The sequence below is a fragment of the Budorcas taxicolor genome, chromosome 3, assembly GCF_023091745.1.
Source record: "Budorcas taxicolor isolate Tak-1 chromosome 3, Takin1.1, whole genome shotgun sequence".
Classification (NCBI taxonomy): domain Eukaryota; kingdom Metazoa; phylum Chordata; class Mammalia; order Artiodactyla; family Bovidae; genus Budorcas; species Budorcas taxicolor.
Window position 1 is genome coordinate 51,440,867 of NC_068912.1, and position 20,882 is coordinate 51,461,748.

The 20,882-nt window shown below is 36.6% G+C and overlaps 1 protein-coding gene across 1 annotated transcript in view; it reads left to right on the plus strand.

Moving 5' to 3' along the window:
- The window catches only part of GLMN (glomulin, FKBP associated protein), a 43,909-nt gene that overhangs the window by 14,869 nt on the left and 8,158 nt on the right, over positions 1-20,882 (plus strand). The window contains exons 7-15 of the mRNA XM_052637739.1: positions 5,671-5,858; positions 6,261-6,314; positions 7,736-7,766; positions 7,872-7,961; positions 10,231-10,272; positions 10,372-10,445; positions 11,677-11,761; positions 14,751-14,857; positions 15,744-15,807. Of these exons, the coding sequence (XP_052493699.1) occupies positions 5,671-5,858; positions 6,261-6,314; positions 7,736-7,766; positions 7,872-7,961; positions 10,231-10,272; positions 10,372-10,445; positions 11,677-11,761; positions 14,751-14,857; positions 15,744-15,807 (735 nt within the window). The remainder of the gene's footprint in view (positions 1-5,670; positions 5,859-6,260; positions 6,315-7,735; positions 7,767-7,871; positions 7,962-10,230; positions 10,273-10,371; positions 10,446-11,676; positions 11,762-14,750; positions 14,858-15,743; positions 15,808-20,882) is intronic.

The window sequence follows — 20,882 nt, forward strand, 5'->3', positions numbered from 1 at the left end:
ATGTTCAGGGGGTAGGGGCACCACACCTCTGGTTAGTCAGAATTCGTGTATACCTTATAGTCTGCCCTCTGTATTCAGAATTTGAAATTTGAGGAGAGATGGGGGAATTAGGAGAGGAGATGCCAGAACTTTAGAGAAGCTAGATTCTAAGATGAGAGATCATTGGTAACTGATATAAACAGATATGTAGTTAAATAGTAGTGAAGAGGTTATGAGTGATGAAGAGGGAGGGGGAATGGATTTTCCCAGGAGTATATAAAAACCTGGGGCCTCTTCATTGTTGGAAGCTAGAGCACAGTATAAACCTCTAGAAACAGTACAGACTTCACCATTTGTGATACATGTACCCCATTTTAAGAAGATGGCTATGAAAGTTGGAAGCTTAAAGCTGGGAGTGATGTAATCACACTGTTTTGAGTTCACCACTGTAATGGAGGATGAACTTAACTGAAATAAGAATGGAAGTAGGGAGATCGGTTAGATATCTTTTGGGAGTTAAGTGAGAATGATGAGAGTTAAGAGAGAATAATAAGAGAATGGAAAGAAGAGAAGGCAGATTTGAGAACTTTTTAAGTAGATAAAATTGCAAAGTTTGGTCATAGACTGAATTTTAGAAGAATAGTAAAGAAGTTAAGTTATGGACAAGGTATTTTGCTTAATAATAGGACAGGTAAAGGTTCCAGTAATTGAGATAGAGAATGCATAAGCAAGGAGTAGGGGGTTCTGTGCTTTAAATTTTTTTTCATTGTGGAAATTTAAAGACATTCATAAAAGTAGAGGGACCAATGTAACATAGTCTCATGTACCCCTTGCCTCACTTTAACAATTAACGTTTTTGCCGATCTTGTTTTATTTAGCCTACCCCCGCCCATTTTTTTTGGAGTTGATAAGCAATGTAAAGTTAGTTTATTTTTTTTTTAATGTGTTACATTTTTATTGGAGTATAGTTGATTTACAGTGTTGTGTTAGTTTCTACAATACAGCAAAGTGAATCGCTTATTCACATATGCACTATTTTTTAGATATTTTTTCCATTGTAGCTCATTACAGAGTATTGAGTAGAGTTCCTATGCTATATAGTAGGTTCTTATTAGTTATCTATATTATATATAGTAGTGTGTATATGTCAATCTCAGTCTCCCAATTTATCCCTTCCCCCCTTTTTGCTGTAGTATTTTATTGCAAGCCCTAGATATATCATTTCATCTGTGAGTCTTTATGTATGCTTCTCTGATTGGTAAGGGCTTTTTAAAAAATATAACCACAATGCTGTTATGACAACTAACCAGATTAGCAATTATCTCTAAAATATATATGTATATATATCTAATACCCACAGAGAGCAGGTTTTTAAGGAGCAAATTTTGAATAAGAGTGATGAGATTACCTGAAGAGGTGGATCGGTGTGAGAAAGGAGTTCAGGGCTGAACCCTGTAGGGTTCAGTTCAATTCAGTCGCTCAGTCATGTCCAACATTTTGCGACCCCATGGACTACAGCACGCCAGGCTTCCCTGTCCATTACCAACCCCCATCGAGTCAGTGATGCCATCTAACCATCTCATCCTCTGTCATCCCCTTCTCCTCCTGCTTTCAATCTTTCCCAGCATCAGGGTCTTTTCCAATGAGTCAGTTCTTCATATCAGCTGACCAGGGTTGGAGTTTCAGCTTCAGCATGAGTCCTTCCAATGAACATTCAGGACTTATTTCCTTTAGGATTGACTGATTTGATCTCCTTGCAGTCCAAGGGACTCTCAAGAGTCTTCTCCAACTCCACAGTTCAAAATCATCAATTCTTCAGCGTTTGGCTTTCAGCTTTACCCTGTAGGGTACCAGCTCATAAACAAGCCCATCAGAGAGACCAAGAAAGGAGAGTCAAAGCGGTGATGAAAATATCACAGAAACTGAAGTGGTAGAGTTCAGGAAAAAGAAATGATTGCTGCTGTTAAATGCAGCAGAGGTAGTCTGTAGAGTTGGAGTTGAAAAGCATCCGCTGGATTTAGGAAGTATATGGCATTGATAATCTTAGCAAGAGCAATTTGAGTGGAGTGTGGGAGACCAAAATCAGTTGAGTAGATAAAGGAGAGCATGAAAAATGAGACAAAGGAGATCACTGGTACAAGCTATACTTTAGAAGAGTTTGGATGAGTAAGGAAGAAGGCAGTAGAGAAGACATGAAGGTAATTGGGAGAGAGAGGGAGGCTTGAGCATATTTACAGGCTAAAGGGGCAGAAACCGTCAGAGGGGAAAAGAAAAGTGTTATGGAATAACTGAAGTAATGTGGCAGGAGGAGAGCAGCCAGCTGGGTGCAGGATCAAGGACACCTGGAGAGGAAGAACATGGAGAATGGATATGCATGTAGGAAAATTTGTAGCAGAAATGGAGTGTTATAATCAAGGGAATCAGACCCACTTGCCTCATATTTCTTAAGAATGAGGAGGTAGAAATGAGGATTGAACAGGGGGCTTCAGAAAACTGATAAAGGTTTGGAATATTGAGTGGAATGAAAAAAGAGGGAGAAGACCAAGAAAGCGTTAGTCAGTAGTGCTGAGCACTTGGGGTCTGTTGTTGGAGACCACAGCTGTAGAAGTAAGTATTTGTGTGGTTTTTCTCCAGTAGTATCAGCTGTCTGGGTGTTGAAGTAGAAAGGTGAATTGTAGCTGTCTTTCCAAGGCTGGCATTTTATTGGGTACACGTAGCTAAAGGAAATATAGGGTGCAGATAATTCAGATAATAGTGCATTGGTTGGTTATGGGAAGAAGCGGATTAAGGAGGGACAGATGGGTAGGTTAAAAATGAAGGCATAATAATACTAGAGAAGTCAGAGGTAGATAAGTAGGTTGGTAGGAGAGATAAGAAATTGTGGTCAGAAAATGAGATGCTGGAGTTTAGGTATCTAATATGGAATAGCTCCAAATGTTGATAGAGATCCAGGACGGAATTTGGTGCAAAAATGGATTAGAAATTAAGGTCATTAGAATTCAGTGGTCAGAAACACCATGAGGCTGACCTGCTATAGGAGTTATCTGCATAACTCCAGGATCATAGCAGGAGCTGGATAGAGAAAAGGCATGTGAGCAGATACCAGCCTTCAGTGAACATGGGGAAATGACCAGAAAGTCAGCATATGACAGAGATGGGGACAGATAAAGGGCAGTATGACATCTGCTTCAAAGGAAAATGTGCTTTTGCCTGAGAGTGCAGGAAGAACTAAGATAATACTAAGCCTCTACCCATACCACCCCTCCCTGCTGCTTCTTTACTAGCTGTGCGATTTAAGAGATGGGAGAGTATGAGCAGCTCCCACCAGAAACCAGTCAGGTTTAATTAGAGCACTGAGCTACAACAAACATCCTGTGAAGAGGTTGAGGATGATAGGAAGAGGTTCTAAGATCTTAGTGGAAGGAGCATTACAAGGAGAGCCAGCAGTGAAGAAGCACAAAGCAGTTAAGAAATAGAGACGAGATTGGGGCACGAGATGAAGTGAGAAGGAGCTGCTGAAGGATAGGTAAATGTGGCACATCGCAGCCATCCCTCTGGCACAAGTTGTTTTGGTCGAGTACTGCTTGAATGCCCCAGGGGTTGCAGCATAGGAACATTTCATGAGAGGGCAAAGACTGCCATGAGAAATTGTAGAGGGTCAGGTGTGTTGGGTCTGAGCAAGTCAGCTGAGTGATACGTGGATAGACAGTGAAGGCTCTAACTGGGACACGGGTGAACCCCGAACATCTACAGCAGCACTGTAGAATCTGGTTACATATAACAGTTTTTTAAAAGGCTAACCTTACTCTGTGGGGAAAAAAGCAACAACATCTAGTACTGGCTGGATAAAGAAATGAAACTTCATTATTAAGAGGACATTTGGAATCTGAATATAGTCAATTTTTGTTTTATAGCTATAATAAGAATGTGTAGCTTCAAAAATCAATATGTATTTAGCATCTGGTAGCTGAATAGCAGTCTCTTGTGACTGAGGATGAGTTTGCATGGTTCATTTTTATGTTTTGAAATGACTAATGGAGCCATCTGGGATAGGCAGATTTTAACTCCCTGAAGACTGGAAAAGTCTTATTTGGCTTTCTAATTCTCTACAATATCAGGCCCAGTGCCTGGCACTCAAGTACTTATTGAATAAATTAGTGATTGTGTGGAACATCAGTGTCCATTCTGATTTAGCTGTTTTTGTTGTTCCCTTTTGACTTCTATTTAGTAGTTTCTTGTGGCCTTTAACTTTCTTGAACTTTTTGGTGGAACTTTCTCAATAAATATTGACATAGGTGTTATGTCATTTTCCTTATAAGGAAACTAAGGCTTTGGAGAGGTTAGGAACTAACCCAGTATCTCACAGCTAATAAGTGGTAGAGCCAAAACTCAGGTTAATTTCATTGGATACTGAAGATCAGATGCTTTCTAGCACATTAGAAATAGAATAAAAGGCACAGGAGCAATCTTGTGATTCTTAAGTCTCTCTTTTTCTCTTTCCTTCCCCTCTTAAAACAAACATGAAACTGTAGCTGTTAACACATGTGGGGATGCTTCTCTTTCTCTTAAAACATAAGAGCCTACTAGCCAGTCCATATCCAGCAGACAGTGGTCAGTAGAGTGTTGTTACTAGAGTATTCTTCATTTGATTAGTCTACTGGCATTTCATGATACTTGTATGTGTCACATGTTTAGGTTCTCAGGTATCTCTGAAGCATTTTTTTAATTATAAAATATTCCCTGATGGGTAAGATGGTAAAGAATTTGCCTGCAATGCAGGAGACCAGGGTTCAATCCTGGGGTCAGGAAGATTCCCCTGGTGAAGGGAATGGCTACCCACTCCAGTGTTCTTGCCTGGAGAATTCCATGGACAGAGGAGCCTGGCAGGCTACAGTCCATGGGATCACTAAGAGTCAGACATGACTGAGTAATACACACATACATAAAATTTACGATTTTAACCATTAACTGTATAGTTCAGTGGCATTGAGTACATTCACATTTGTGAATGTTGTGTAATCATCACCACCATCTATCTCCAGAACTGTTTCATCTTCCTACACACTTACTTCAGATTGTTGGCAGAAATTCATCTTCTTGAAGCTACAGGATTGAGGTCTCCATTTGGCAACCTACTCTGGTTTTCTTGCCTAGAAAATTCCAAGGACAGAGGAGCCTGGTGGGCCACACAGTTTATGGGGTCACAAAGAGTCGGACATGACTGAGCTACTGAGCACACACACACTCCATTTTCTTGCTGGCTAGGGACCACTGTTAGTTTCTAGAAGCTGCCTGTAGTTCCCTGCCAGATAGCCCTCTAAATAGGCCCCCTCATAACTTGGCAGCTTAGTTCTTTAAAGCCAGCAGAGGTGAGTTTTTGACTCTAAAGAGGGCCTGGATCCTCTTCAAAAACATTCTTCCTCTTAAGTCGGGCTCACAGAGGATAGTCTCCCTTCTTAACTCACATCAGCTGATTTGGGGCTCTAAGTACATCTGCAAAAATTGCTTCACTTTTGCTGTAGAACACAATCTGATCATGGGGTGGCATCTTGCCATAGTCTGCTGGGTAGAAGCAAGTCTCACAGGTCCTACCCACGCTCAAGAGGAGAGGATTATATAGGATGTGAATATGGGGTGGGAGAGGGCACAGGAGAGTGTCTGCTGTAGCTTCCTTTTTTATCCATTTCACAGGGATTTTTGTCAGCAATTGGATACCCTTTTCCCAAAATGATTTTTAATCATGGAAGGAAAAAGAAGACTTGGGATTATCTTGAATTTGAGGAAGAAGAAGACAAACAGTTATCAGACTCTATGGCTTCTCTGGCATATCTAGTATTTGTACAGGGCATCAGTATTGATCAGCTTCCAATGGTCTTAAGGTAGGAGTTAGTGTTTATGTATTCTAAAAGGAATAGCATCAGACTTATTATCTAATGTCCAACATATATTTATTAATGTATTAGTACATTTTCAGTGAAGTTTAAACAAAACCTATTTTTATTCTAAGTATTACTGCCTGTAATCTTTTTAAAGCCAGTAATCATCAGTAGTGAAAAGGGTTGTGGGGGAGGCGTTGAAACAGACATAAGGAATGATTGGGACAAGAGTCAGAAAGTGTTAAACTGAGCTTGGTTTTGAAGCTGTTGGGCCAGTTGCCAATAGGGTGGTTTAAATTGCCATCATCTTTTAACTGCATTATTAATGTCATCCTGAGTGGATACGCGCTTCTAAAAGTGCATGTGTATGTGTATGTTTTTATATATACATTTTTTCTATTTTAGCCCATCATATCTTTTGCAATTTAATATGGGGTATATTGAAGTCCTTTTACAAAGGTAAGATTATTTAAGTGGCATCTCAGAATTAAATAATAGTGTTAAAATAGCCCTTGTCAAGATCAAGGGAAACTACTTTGTCTTTGCCAGACCCTAGTTAATTAATAATTTTATAAAATAGTGAAGCAAGTATTCACAAGAGACAGAAATGAACCAAAGGGATGTTTACAACAAAATTTCTTATTTTAAGCTAAATATGATATTAAAATATTGTCTTTAAGGAGATTTCCAGTAATCTGCTTCTAGGGTTTCTTTGCTTATTTCAGAAGTTGGTAAATTAAAATACCTCTATCCCACTGTAGCCTCTTCCAATCTAAGGAGAGGTGGTCAAGAAAGAAATTCATCCATGGTTTTGCTTCATGGATACAATCTGTGAACTGCATCAAAAGAAAGGAAGTCTTGACTCTACCTTTTATAGCTTAGATTATTGACAGTGATATCATTCAATAGCTTTTCTCATTTGAGGCACCAATAAGAAGAAAAACTTTGTCTTTTTAAAAAAATTACCAAGTAACAGGTATGCAGTTTTCCCAGATAGATATTTAAGAATCTGGCACAACTCTATGCTTTGTTTTCTTTTTCTATAACATGTTGCAATTCTCTCTTGAGATCAGTCAGGGCCTTCTAGTGCTGTCCTGTAGGAATACTAGTGACAGTTTATTAATCCCGTCTCTTCCCAGGTGAAGGAAGATTTGTTACATGGCAAATGTCCAAAGCCTCGGCCTACAAGGCAGGAATTTCCAAGGGTCTCCTGGCACAAGTAGTTACTAACTCTGTAAATTTACTGTATTGTGTATGTGTTAATGATTTTACGTAGTTTCTGTTATATACATAAAATGAGAATGTGTATTGATTTTAATATTCAGTTCTATACTCTTAAAATTTCCAAACTGTCATTGAGGCAAAAAACGGAACACTTTTAATTCCTTTTAGGTTAGAACAAGAACCTGGAGCCTAAGATCATAGTTTTTTCCATGGATCTTAAATATTTAATTAACAATAATTGTAAACCTTTAAAAAATAAATGGAAAGCGTTACTTTATATATATATATATATATATATATATATATATATATATATATATATAAAGAATTTAAAAGAGCTAACCAGTTAATCAATTAGAATACATGGCATTATATCAGGCATAATTTATTGCTTAGCACTTGGTGTTGAAATTCTACTGATCTGATACCAGGAAATAAGCCCTGAGTGGACTGATCATGGTAAATTTTGCTTTCAGTAGCCAAATCAAAAGCTAGATCAAAGGTGGATTAAGAATTTTGACTAAGTTCTTCAACAGAATTTCTCCTTAATATGCTTTTTTGAAGTATTTAAAATTCAATTTTTGCTTTATTTTTCCTAAAATAATTCTAAAGCAATTTAGAAAACCATGTTGATAAATTTTAATACTCTCTTCCAGAACAGAGGAGTCTGTTTTCTCCAAAGGAGTGGTAAGATTTGTTTGCAACCATTATAATTTAAATACACAATCATGTTAACAAATACAGCTGTTGACGTTATCATATTTGTATCTCTGCATATATTTTAATCTGTAGGATCTATTGGAGAATGGTTTATTGAGAATAGAGGACAACAGTCTGCTTCACCAGTACTTAGAAATCAAGAGTTTTCTTACTGTACCTCAGGTAAGTAAAATATGTATTCTAATCTTAAAAAATGCCACTTTTCTAAACTTAAGTAAAGTTCTTCTCAGACTCTTTTCCTGCTTTTTTTCTCCATATCCTTCAAAAACTCTGGTACCTTCCTGTCCAGTAGAACTTTCTGTAATGGTAAAAGTATCCTGTTTTCTGTGCTGTACAGTTTGAAAGCCACTAGCCATATTGAACACTTGAAACGTGGCTGGTGTGACATAAAGAACTGAATTCTAAATTTTATTTAATTTAACCTTAACTAGAGGGGAAGGCAATGGCACCCCACTCCAGTACTCTTGCCTGGAAAATCCCATGGACAAAGGAGCCTGGTAGGCTGCAGTCCATGGGGTTGCTAAGAGTTGGACAGACTGAGCGACTTAACTTTCACTTTTTTACTTTCATGCATTGGAGAAGGAAATGGCAACCCACTCCAGTGTTCTTGCCTGGAGAATCCCAGGGACGGGGGAGCCTGGTGGGCTGCCATCTCTGGGGTCGCACAGAGTCGGACACGACTGACGTGACTTGGCAGCAACAGCAGCAGCTATATGTGGCTAGTGGCTACTATATTTGACAGTATAGCATCCAGTGGGAAATACAGCTTTCTTCTTTAACAGTTTGGTTCTGTAGGAACCTTGCACAATGAAGCTCCTTTACTTTTATCATAACTCAGGTCCTCAGGACTATATCAAGGCATATATAATTCATTACTACAAAAACGTTTTGTTTTCTCTCCTGTGATTTGTTTTGCCCCTGTTTATTAGTCATTTGTTATCATAGCCAAATAGGTCTTAGATGTCAATTTAGCAAATTGTTTTTCCACTATTTATATAGAAAAATCAGTTTCAGTTCGGTCGCTCAGTTGTGTCCAACTCTTTGCAACCCCATGGACTGCAGCACACCAGGTTTCCCTGTCCATCACCAACTCTTGGAACCTACTCAAACTCATGACCATTGCATCGGTGATGCCATCCAACCATCTCATCCTCTGTTGTCTCCTCCTCCTGCCTTCAGTCTTTCCCAGCATCAGGGTCTTTTCCAGTGAGTCGGTTCTTCGCATCAGGTGGCCAGAGTATGGGAGTTTCAGCTTCAGCATCAGTCCTTCCAGTGAATATTCAGGACTGATTTCCTTTAGGATGGACTGGTTGGATCTCCTTGCAGGCCAAGGAACTCTCAAGAGTCTTCTCCAACACCGTAGTTCAAAAGCATCAATTCTTTAGCACTTAGCTTTGTTTATAGTCCAACTCTCACATCCATACATGACTACTGGACTAGCTTCGACTAGACGGACCATTGCTGGCAAAGTAACGTCTCTAATTTTTAATATGCTGCCTAGGTTCGTCATAGGTTTTCTTCCAGGGAGCAAGTGTTTTTTAATTTCATGGCTGCAGTTACCATCTGCAGTGATTTTGGAGCCCAAGAAAATAAAGTCTGTCACTGTTTCCCCATCTATTTACCATGAAGTGATGGGACCGGATTCCATGATCTTAGTTTTCTGAATGTTGAGCTTTAAGCCAACTTTTTCACTCTCTTCTTTTGTTTTCATCAAGAGGCTCTTTAGTTCTTCACTTTCTGCCATAAGGGTGGTGTCATCTGTGTATCTGAGCTTATTGATATTTTTCCTGGCAGTCTTGATTCTAGCTTGTGCTTCATCCAGCCTGGCATTTCGCATGATGTACTCTGCATTTAAGTTAAGTAAGCAGGGTGACAATATACAGCCTTGACGTACTTCTTTCTCAATTTGGAACCAGTCTGTTGTTCCATGTCTGGTTCTAACTGTTGCTTCGTGATCTGCATACAGATTTCTCAGGAGGCAGGTCAGGTTTTCTCGTATTCCCATCTCTTTAAGAATTTTCCACAGTTTGTTGTGATCCACACAGTCAGAGGCTTTGGCAAAGTCTATAAAGCAAAAGTAAATGTTTTTCTGCCTTCTGTTAGTATATAATAAGTCTGATTATTTTAAATTAGTGGATTATATTTCTATATGTTTGAGTTCATTTCTTTTGCCACCCTAGACATAAGTGAAAATTACTATGTGCTTCTAACTATACACTTGGTAACACCCACTCAATATCAGTTACAAAATGGATTGTACTTAGCTTCCTGTGGGCATAACAGTAGAATGAAAGGTTAAGGCAAAAATTACTTCAGCTTTAAATCTCTTATCCTCATTTCTCTGAATTTTTAGTATACATTAATAATATAGTTGTTTCTTTGTAGTCAATATAATCTAATATTTGAAATAAATTTGTTTTTTTATTTCCAGGGCTTAGTCAAAATAATGACCCTCTGCCCCATTGAGACGTTGGTATGTAAATATCTGGGACTAAATAATAATGAGTTGCAGTGAAAAGTTTTAATAATTTAATCTTTAGTTTATGTAACAATATTATTTGTTCCATTTTAGAGGAGAAAAGGTTTAGCTGTGCTTCAGCTGTATATTAACAAATTGGATCCACAAGGCAAATATACATTATTTAGGTATGTATCAAAGGTTAATTGAGAAATGTGTGGTTCATTGAAAACCCAAATTAATGCCATTAATTATTCAAGATTATTGTATTTTGGTGTGTTTTGCACGTAATTCCACTCTCGGACACGACTGAGCGACTTCACTTTCACTTTCTCTTTGATAGGTAGAGATGAATTAATCAAAAATTATGGATACATATATAAATATATATTATGTGAATATTACATAAATAACCATATATATATACTTCAGTTCAATTAATTGAAATATGCTAAAATTAAAGTAGACTGGAAAGATTAAACTGAGATTGGTAAGACTTCTGCTAGAACTTTATATATGTCAATAATATCCATTATTCACAGTTGAAATTAATGGAGTTATAACCTTTGACAGCCTATTCACTTTAACAGTGGAGCTTATTAATAGTACTGTTTGAGAAGCAAAAGATTCTAGCAGCTCTGATTTGAAGATGAGCAAATTTTCTTAAAGGGCCATAAGTAAATATAGTTTTTATGGGCTACATAGCCTCTGTCACAACTGCTCAACTTTGTGTTTGTAGTAAGGGTCAGTGTATTCTAATAAAACAAAATAGGCAGTAGGCTGGATTTGGCCTGCAGACCTTAGTTTGTTGATACCTGGGTAATAAAAGTGAGTTAAAACCTAATTGGGGCAGTGTTAACATGCTAAGTAAGAAGTGTTCTTTGGGATTGCCCAATACTAGCACTCTTGATTCCTTTTTTCCTTCATTTCTGTTTGATAAGAATCAGAGTAGGTTTATGAAATCTCCGTTTGATGCTTAGGTCTTATACCAGCTTTCCTATTCTGATCTACCTGTATTCCTACCCAGAAAACTCCCTCTTCTTAGGTTGATCAGATTGAGTTTCCTTTCTTTGCAATTCAGTTAATCTAACCAGACTGGTCAAACAGGGAATAATTTGGGGAGTTTTTAAACTATTATACTAGTGACTGTTCTTGCCGTGTTAGATCATTGCAACTATATGCATAAAAAGATTCAAGTTTGGTTTAATTGAAATTTCTTTTTGAAAAACCCAGTTAAAATAGAATTTACCAATTAGTGAGGGCAGTAGCCATAACAGGTGACTTTGTCGTTGTCTGCACTGTTTTTTTCCTATTTCTGCAAATAACACATAGCCCATTTGAATTTGTAAAACTTTATCAGTATTTAATTTATAATGCAGTCCAGGATAATTTCAAATGTATCGTAATTTTGCTTTAAAGGTGCTTACTGAATACAAGTAATCACTCAGGTGTGGAGGCCTTTATTATTCAAAATATCAAAAATCAAATTGACATTTCATTAAAGGTAAGAGCATAATTAAGGTGTCAATTATCAGTTTATTCTTTTATTTTGTAGGACTTATTTATTCATTTGTGGAATACATTAATGTGGAATCTTGCGCTACGGACCTTTTCTATCTCTAATATTAGGGTACAGGCACACCTCAGAGATAGTATGAGTCTGGCTCCAGATCACCATGATAAAGCAGAAATCTCAGTAAAGCAAGTCGCACAAAATTTTTGGTTTTCCAGTGCATATCAAAGTTAATTAGACTACATTTAATCTGTTAAGTGCAGTAGCATTATGTCTAAAAAGAAAACAATGTACATACCTTAATTTTAAAATACTGTATTTCTTAAAAATGCTAACCATCATCTGAACCTTCAGGGAGTTGTCATCCTTTTCCTAGTGGAAGGTCAATGGTGATGGCTACTGATAAGGTGCTGTGACTATTTCTTAAAGTAAGACAGCAGTAAAGTTTGCCAGATTGATTGACTGTTTCTTTCACAAATGATTTCTCTGCAGCATGTGAAGCTGTCTTACAGCATATTGCCCATAATAGAAGTTCTTTGATTATTGAAGTCAGTCCTCTCAAACTCTGCCACTGCTTTATCAACTAAGTTTTGTGTAATATTCTAAATCCTTTGTTGTCATTTCAGCAGTCTGAATAGCATCTTCATCAGAAATCTATTCCATCTTAAAACACAATTTTCTTTGCCAACCTAGGAGAAACAGCTCCTCATCTGTTCAGATTTTATCATTGGAATTGCAGCAGTTCATTTACATCTTCAGGCTCCACTTCTAATTTTAGTTCTGTTGCTGTTTCCACCACAGTTATTGTTACTTCCTTTTTTAAAAAAATTTTTGGCTGTGCTGGGCCTTCGTTGCAACATGTGGCTTTTCTCTGATTGTGGCATGTGGGCTTAGTTGCCCTGTTACATGTGGGATCTTAGTTCTGTGACTAGGGATTGAACCTACGTCCTCTGCATCGGAAGGTGGATTCTTAACCACTGGACCACCAGGGAAGTCCTTCCACTGAAGTCCTGAACTCTTCCAAGTCATCTGTGAGAGCTGGAATCAGTTTCTTCCAAATTCCTGTGAAAGTTGATATTTTGACCTTTTCTCATGAATCATGAATGATTCCAAAAGGTTTTCAGTTACATCAGAAGAATCACTGTCTCTGAAGCAATAACTTTATGAAATATATTTCTAAAAGAGTAAGACTTTAAAGTTGAAATTACTCCTTTTTCCATGGGCTGCAGAATGGATATTTGGTTAGCAGGCATGAGGACATTAATCTCATTTTACATCTCCATTAGATCTTTTAAGTGACAAAGTACATTATCAGTGAACAGTAATAATATTTTGAAAATAATCTTTCTTCTGAGCAGTAGATCTCAAGAGTAGGGTTAAAGTGTTTTGAGAGTCAGTCTGTCCTTCGAAGCTTTGAAGCCAGGCATTTTCTCCTCTAGCTGTGAAAGCCTAGGTGGCATCTTGTTGCAGTATAAGTCTATTTTCATCTACATTAAAAATCTTTTGGTTAGTGTAGCTATGTTCATTAATTACCTTTCTGTGCTGTGCATAGTCACTGAGTTGTGTCCAACTGTTTGCAACCTCATGGACAGTAGCCTGCCACACTCCTCTGTCCATGGGGATTCTCCAGGCAAGAATTCTAGAATGGGTTGCCATGCCCTCCTCTAGGGGATCTTCCCAACCCAAGGATTGAACCCAGGTCTCCTGCATTGCAGGTAGATTTTTTACCATCTGAGCCCCAAGGGAAGCCCAAAATTACCTTCCTAGATTTTCTGAATCACTTACTGCAGCTTCTACATCTGCACGTGCTGCTTCACCCTGCACTGTTAGGTCTGGAATTGGCTGCTTTCCTTCAACCTTATGAGCCAACATCTACTAGCTTCAAACTCCTGCAGCTTTCTCACGTCATAGCCTTCATAAAACGGACGAGTTAGGGCCTTGCTCTAGATTACATTTTGGCTGAAGAGAATGTTGTGGTTGGTTTGATCTTCTATCCAGACCACTAAAACTGTCTCCGTGTCAGCAATAAGGCTGTTTCACTTTCTTATCATTTGTGTGTTCAGTGGAGTAGCTCTTAAATTTCCTTCAAGAACTTTTCCTTTGCATTTAGGCTAACTTGGCTAACTGTTTTTGGCACAAGAGGCCTAGCTTGGCCTTTGACATGCTTCCTCACTAAGCTTAATCAGTTCTAGCTTTTGATTTAAAATGAGACTTATATGACTGTTCCTTTTACTTGAATACATTGTAGGGTTATTAATTGGCCTGATTTCAGGATGTTGTGTCTCAGGAAACAGGGAAGACCAAGGAGAGGGAGAGAGACAGAGGAATAGCCAGACATTGGAGCAGTCAAAACACACACACTTTTAAAGTTCACTGTCTTCTGTGAGCATGGTTCATGGTGCCCCAAAACAGTTAATGATAATAACATCAAAGATCACAGATCACCCTGCTAAATGTATAATAATGAAAGTTTGAAATTTTGGAGAGTTATCAAAATGTGACACAGATGTGGAGTGAATAAATGCTGTTGGAAACATGGTGCTGATAGACTTAATTGACACAAAGTTGCCACAAGCCTTCACTATGTAAAAAAAGGCAGTAAAATGAGGTATGATTGTATATTTTCCCCCCATTTCTACTCTGATTTTGAAATTTGTTAACTATAGATTTAAATTGTATTAATTCTTATAATATGATTTCTTTTTGTTTTGCTGCATACTTGTGAAATATTAATGGAAACTGAAGTCTCTTTGTAAATACTCAGTAATTCCATATAGAGAATAGAGAAAGAGCATACCAGTGCTCTCAAACTAGCAGGGTTTGTTCCAAGTGCCTGGAAATAGTGAATGGAAATCAAAGTTAAAAATATGTATTTAAAATGTGTAATGGCTAGTTTGTGTAGTATCAAGGTACTAGGAAAACACATGTATTTATCAACCTGTTATTTAAAGCCTTTTTCATGTTTTCTTTTGCTTCTCAGAAAACACATAACAAATGGTTTACAGGACCACAGCTGATTTCCCTTCTGGATTTGGTACTCGTTCTCCCAGAGGGTGCTGAAACAGATCTACTGCAAAACTCAGATAGGTGAGGTGATCATTACTAAGGTTCACATAGTAAATTCAGAATAAAATGTGAAACCCCTGTTTTGGGAACCTAAGCTAAAATAAAACATATTTTCCTGTGATTTTATAGTTAATGGTTACTTCATAGAATTACATATTTACATGTTTAAGTAATTTTTGTTGTTTAGTTGCTTATATGTTTGGATTTTATTGTTTTGTTTTCCAAGACATACATCTTTTTTTTCATATACAATATGTAATTTTACTTTTAGTATTACTAGAATGAATGCTGAGAAATTGTTGTGTATAAAAGGAATCTTAAAATTCAAGAAGCAAAAGATGGTATTTTCAAACATTAAAGATAACAAGTCTCCTTGGTGGAGAAGGCAGTGACACCTCACTCCAGTACTCTTGCCTGGAAAATCCCATGGGTGGAGGAGCCTGGTGGGCTACGGTCCATGGGGTCGCAAAGAGGAACTGAGCGACTTCACTTTTCACTTTTCACTTTTCACTTTCCGCGCATTGGAGAAGGAAATGGCAACCCACTCCAGTGTTCTTACCTGGAGAATCCCAGGGACGGGGGAGCCTGGTGGGCTGCTGTCTATGGGGTCACACAGAGTTGGACACGACTGAAGCGACTTAACAGCAGCAGCAACAGCATCAGTCTCCCTTGGGGAAAAAGAGAATAGTAATTTTCACAATTAAATTTTGTGAACTTGGAGAACAAGAGTAATAAATTATGTTAAGGAAAGAAGATGTGTGATAAAATATTTTAAAGGAAAAGTTTTGGATGCCCAAACATAATTGTAGAAATATACCCAAGGTTTTAACTTAACCTTTATTCACTGAATTTGCTGATTATGTAAAATCGTACTGTAAGTAACAAATCATATTTTTTTAATTAACAGGATAATGGCTTCGTTGAATTTATTGAGGTATTTGGTTATCAAAGATAATGAAAAAGACAATCAAGTAAGTGAATTTTTATAAAAAGAAACTATTATTCAAACGCATAAGGAATATTTTGTTATTTTCTTACCAATACCTGCTTAAGCCAGTGAGTGATATTTTACCCAGTTGCAATAAGTGCCAACAATTATTCTTTAAACTTGAAGTTAATTCCCAGGAGTCCTTACCACCTCACATCCAACTGCCCTTTTCTTTTCCTGTTGTGCCTCTGTGCTGTTGCTGTGAGCATCGCTTAGCTCTGTTACGTAGGTAAGTTGCAGCTCCTAAGTTAACTAACCTTTCGAAACTCAACATATGTTTGCTTATCTTGTTCATTAACTTTCACCTATATAGCTCATGATTTATGGCTGAGCTATACAAAATAAAATAATCTGATATCTCCCTCATCGGACTTGACAATTTGAAGCATTTTCAGCACTAAATCTGTTAAGAGCACCTTTTGAATAATGTGTAAGAAGTTGAAATTTTTAAAAATAGTGCACCATAAGAGGTCTTCAATAAGCAGAAAACTATTTGAGCGAGATTTGTCATACAGTAAAATTATATTTGCTTTTTATCTTCTCTTTCTACTTAACTCTATTCTAATAGTTGCTTTCTCTAGATGTGTCATCTTATTAACTGTAACTACCTGAATTACCTGCATGATTAAGCTTTTTAGAAAGTAATAAATGAAATGAAAGTAATTGAGTTTTATATAAGAATCCCAGAGCCTTTTTTTTTTTATTAAGTAAATCATGATTTGGGATCAAACATTTATAGAAGAAGTAGCAGTAGATTTTTGACTGAATCTATTAGATTCAGTGATTTGACTTCCCATTCATTGTTCTTCAGCCAAAAATAGTTATGTGCTATCACTGACTAGTGGATACTCTAAACAGGATGCTTTTTTTTCCTAACGTTTTTTCAAACATAAACCCAAGTTGAAAGAATTTCACAGTGATCACTGTTTTATGTACTACAGAGATTGTATTGTTGACATTTTGCTCTGCTGTTGTCACTTATCCATCTCTCTATCCTCTCCCCATCCTTCAGTCTCTCTTTATTTTTTGATGCAGTTCAGGGTAAACTACAAACATCATCATACTTTCCCGTAAATACTTCAGCACATATTTCATTCAAAAGAGTTAAATATTTGTGTATAGTTTTTCTTTGAGTTCACATAAAATCTAATGCCCAAATTTTAATTATACATTAACTGAGTTTTAACAAATGCTTAGATCTGTTATCCAAATCCTTATCAAATATAGGACATTACTAACATCACAAGAAGCTCCCTTTTCCCCTCCCAGTTAATTCTGATGTCATCATTCCACACCCGTCCCTAGCCCCTGGCAACTCTATCCTGTCCGAGTGCTATCATATATTCTTCACTATGCTATCAGTGCTCTTTCGTTTTTATTTTCATAGATAATGTTAGCACAGGAAGGATCTATAACTTGCACAAGGGCATATAATTAACAAGAAGCAGAAATAGCCGTGACCAAATGCAGTGACTAGAACTTCCTCTTTTTTTTGTAGTCAATTCAGGAGCAGTGGAAGCCTTGAGGCTTCCGGAAAGTGTCCTTAAAGTATGGTATGAGTTTTTACTTTCGTCAGGAAGAGGCCATATCTAGAAATGATCTGATTTGTCTGACAGGGTGAGAAAGCATCTTCTTGATTAGGAGTGATAGATTTATTATTAGTAAGTATGGAGCACAGTGTACCACAGGGGCAGCAAAGAGAGGGAAGGCAGAGCAGTTTTAGCATTGTGCAATGTCTACTCTGATATCCACAGATAATACCTCACACTTACTTGGCTTGAATATTATATAGTAAAGAAAAGAATATAACCAGCTTATAAGACTGCCTTCTTATGTAAGTTTTTAAAAATTTCTTCTTAAGAATCAACTATTTCATAGTATTGCCATGCAGGTTACCATAAGAATTACCATACCAAGGAAACTGGCAAAAAAAAAACAAAACAAAAAATCAATCCAAGATGGTAACCTAACATCTTTGAGGCAGCTTATTCATCATGGAAGCATTTCTACCAAGTGCAGTCACAGTAGGTCATGAATATAAATGAGAGGCATATCTGTCTGCTGTGGTTAACAAGAAAATAATAGCTTCTGAGTTTTTAGAAATATTTGATTAAAGGAGAAACAAAATGATATTCTAATGATGCTGAATTGTGAGTAGTTTTATTCAAAAGGACTCCTGTTAGTACCTGTCTTTAAGTTAAATATGCTGTGGTGGTAACTAGTCAGATGAAAAGCTGAAAAGCAATCAAAAAAGTGTACAGAAAAACTAAGAACAGGATCATTAAAATATAAAACAAGGTGATTCGTAATTGAATAATGATCCATTTCTTTTCCTGCTGTTTTGGGTTACTGTCACCTGACTTTCTTCATAAATCATTCCCTTCCTCACTTTACTATTTCATGTCTCTTCATCTCTTTGCATAATAATTTAAAATCACTTTCCCCACACTTCAGTTTCACATAACTTCTTGGACCTTGAAACTCCAACTCTCTCTACTGGTCAAACCAACTTAATTTTTAGACTAGTGTTCACTGTTATTTGGTAGGCATCTTTATATAAGTGTTAATTGTTTAATTACAGTAATTTATTCTAATACACAGCCTATAATAATTTATCCCTCACGTTCTATCTACTCATTTCCTTACGTATCCCTGCTTACCTATTTTTTTTCCTAAATAATTTGTGATTGTAATATGTAGTAAGTAGGATCAAGAGAAACATTGTAAGACTGTAAAGGCCAGAAGTGTCTATCAGGAACTTTAAAAAATTGAATTATGTAATGTACACATATATGCTTTTCATTTAGGATAGAGCAATAAATACCTGGCATACCTCCACGTACATATAGTTCTATATAATCCACATCTTAGGTTCTCATTTAAATTGTTTCTTTCTCCAAGATTGAAACATATACCTTGTGTGTTATTTGCAGAGCCAAATGACTTAAGGTTATAACATTCCTTAATATTACAAGTGATAAAGTTCTACAGTATTATTTCATAAATAAGACATGATACACAAATTAGAAGGGAAAAACTGGGTCTTATTCATTTCCTTCCTTTTATTTCTTCAGTATCATGGTTGACTATGTCCTTTGCAAGGTCCCTTTCCTCACAATAAATTTCACTATGGTATAAAACTGCCTTTCTATTTTGTGCAACAAGCTGCAGTGAAATTTGAAATGTATAGTTAAGCTCTAAAACTGAAATGGTCTCAGAACTACTTTACCAGTGTGTTGTTTGGGTATAAAATTTTAAAGTAAACACTTGTGAACATTTCAAATTTTTATCCTTATAACTGTTTTTTAAAATCTTGTTACTTTTTTCTAGACACTGAAGTAAAATATGGTTTTCTTCATATTTTTTTTCCATAAATCTAATAATCTTAAAGAATCCCCCTGCAATGCAGGAGATGCAGGTTCAGTCCCTGAGTCAGGAAGATCCCCTGGAGGAGAGCATGGGAACCCACTCAAGTAGTCTTGCCAGGAAAATTCCATGCCAGAGAAGCCCAGTGGGTTACAGTCCATGGGGTCGCAAAGAGTCAGACACAGCTGAGCGGCTGAGTACACATGCACACTGTCGTAATGTAAAAGAGAGAAAATATTCTTGTTTGCACAGCTTCTTCACTCCTACGTGTTTCTAAAAAAAATTACTGTTATTCATCACATGAAAAATTTGTGAAATTCTGCAGAACTGAGTGTGCACAAATTTTCTTTAGCCTAATTGTTTCACATTTTATTACCTTATTGTAAGTTTTAGATTGTGGAGTGTGTATTAAATTATTGCCATTGAGAGAAACTAAAGTCTTTTATTGAAGTCTTGTATCTCAGGGGGTCTTTATTAGACCTGCTAGGGTTAGCAGCAGCAGAGTTACACTATCCAATAGACAGTAGCCACACGTGACTATTAAATTTTAAATTAATTTTTAAATTTTTTAAATTAAAAATTCAGTTCCTCCTTGGCATTGGACAGCATCATTCTACATCGCTGTTTCTCAGCATATGGGTCTAATAAAAATTACCTGGATATCTTACATAGTTCAGTTTTTAGAAATTCCTAATATGTACTTGTTTAGATTGATATTAAAAATGGGTGAAGACACAATATGTTAATTAAAAAGGAAGTATAAATACAGCACAGATTGAAGAACAAAAGGAAAGTTACATGAAAACATTCCAATAAATTTTGAAACTTCAGTAAAATGGAATTTGTTAGAAAATATAATCTAGCAAAACTGTAACAGTCTACTAAGAGAAATCACAGGGCAGATAATTTTTACCATAATTTCAAAAAACATATACTCAAGTCTCATACAAAACATTCCAAAGACTAGAAAAAGTGTAGTTGTGTCTAAATGTTATGTTTAGTAAGGTATGACCTTAATACCCAAACAGTCTAGAATAGTGTGCTTCAGTGAAATTACAGGCTCTCCCACACTGCAGGCAGATTCTTAACAAGCTGAACCACCAGGAAAGCCCAAGAATACTGGAGTGGGTAGCCTATCCCCTCTCCAGCAGATCTTCCTGACCCAGGAATTGAACTGGGGTCTCCTGCATTGTAGGCAGATTCTTTACCAGCTTAGCTACTCAGGAAAGCAGATATATAGATACTAATATTACCAAACCAGATCCAGCAAAAAAAATTTGTTATAAGTCATCAAACTCAGTTGGATTTATTCTGGTAATATAAAGTAATGTAATTTCATAGGTTAAAGTAGAAGTAGTACTTGATTATATCAGTAGTTATAGAGAAAAAGCATTTAATACATTCAATATATAATCATGTTAAAAATATTAGTCCACCAGAAAATATTATAATTATAATAAAAATATGAGATACTTGGGAAAACATGTAAATATGTGTAAAACTTTATGAGGGAAAAAAAGGGAAGAATGGGACTGTTAAATACATGATGATGGATAATTTGTCATACATATGAGAAGGGAATTAAGATGCCTATGTCACATATAGTATACAAAACAAAATTCCAAATAGATTAAATACTTAACATTGAAAAGGAATTTAGAAATTTTTAGAATACTGTGTAACCTAAGGGTA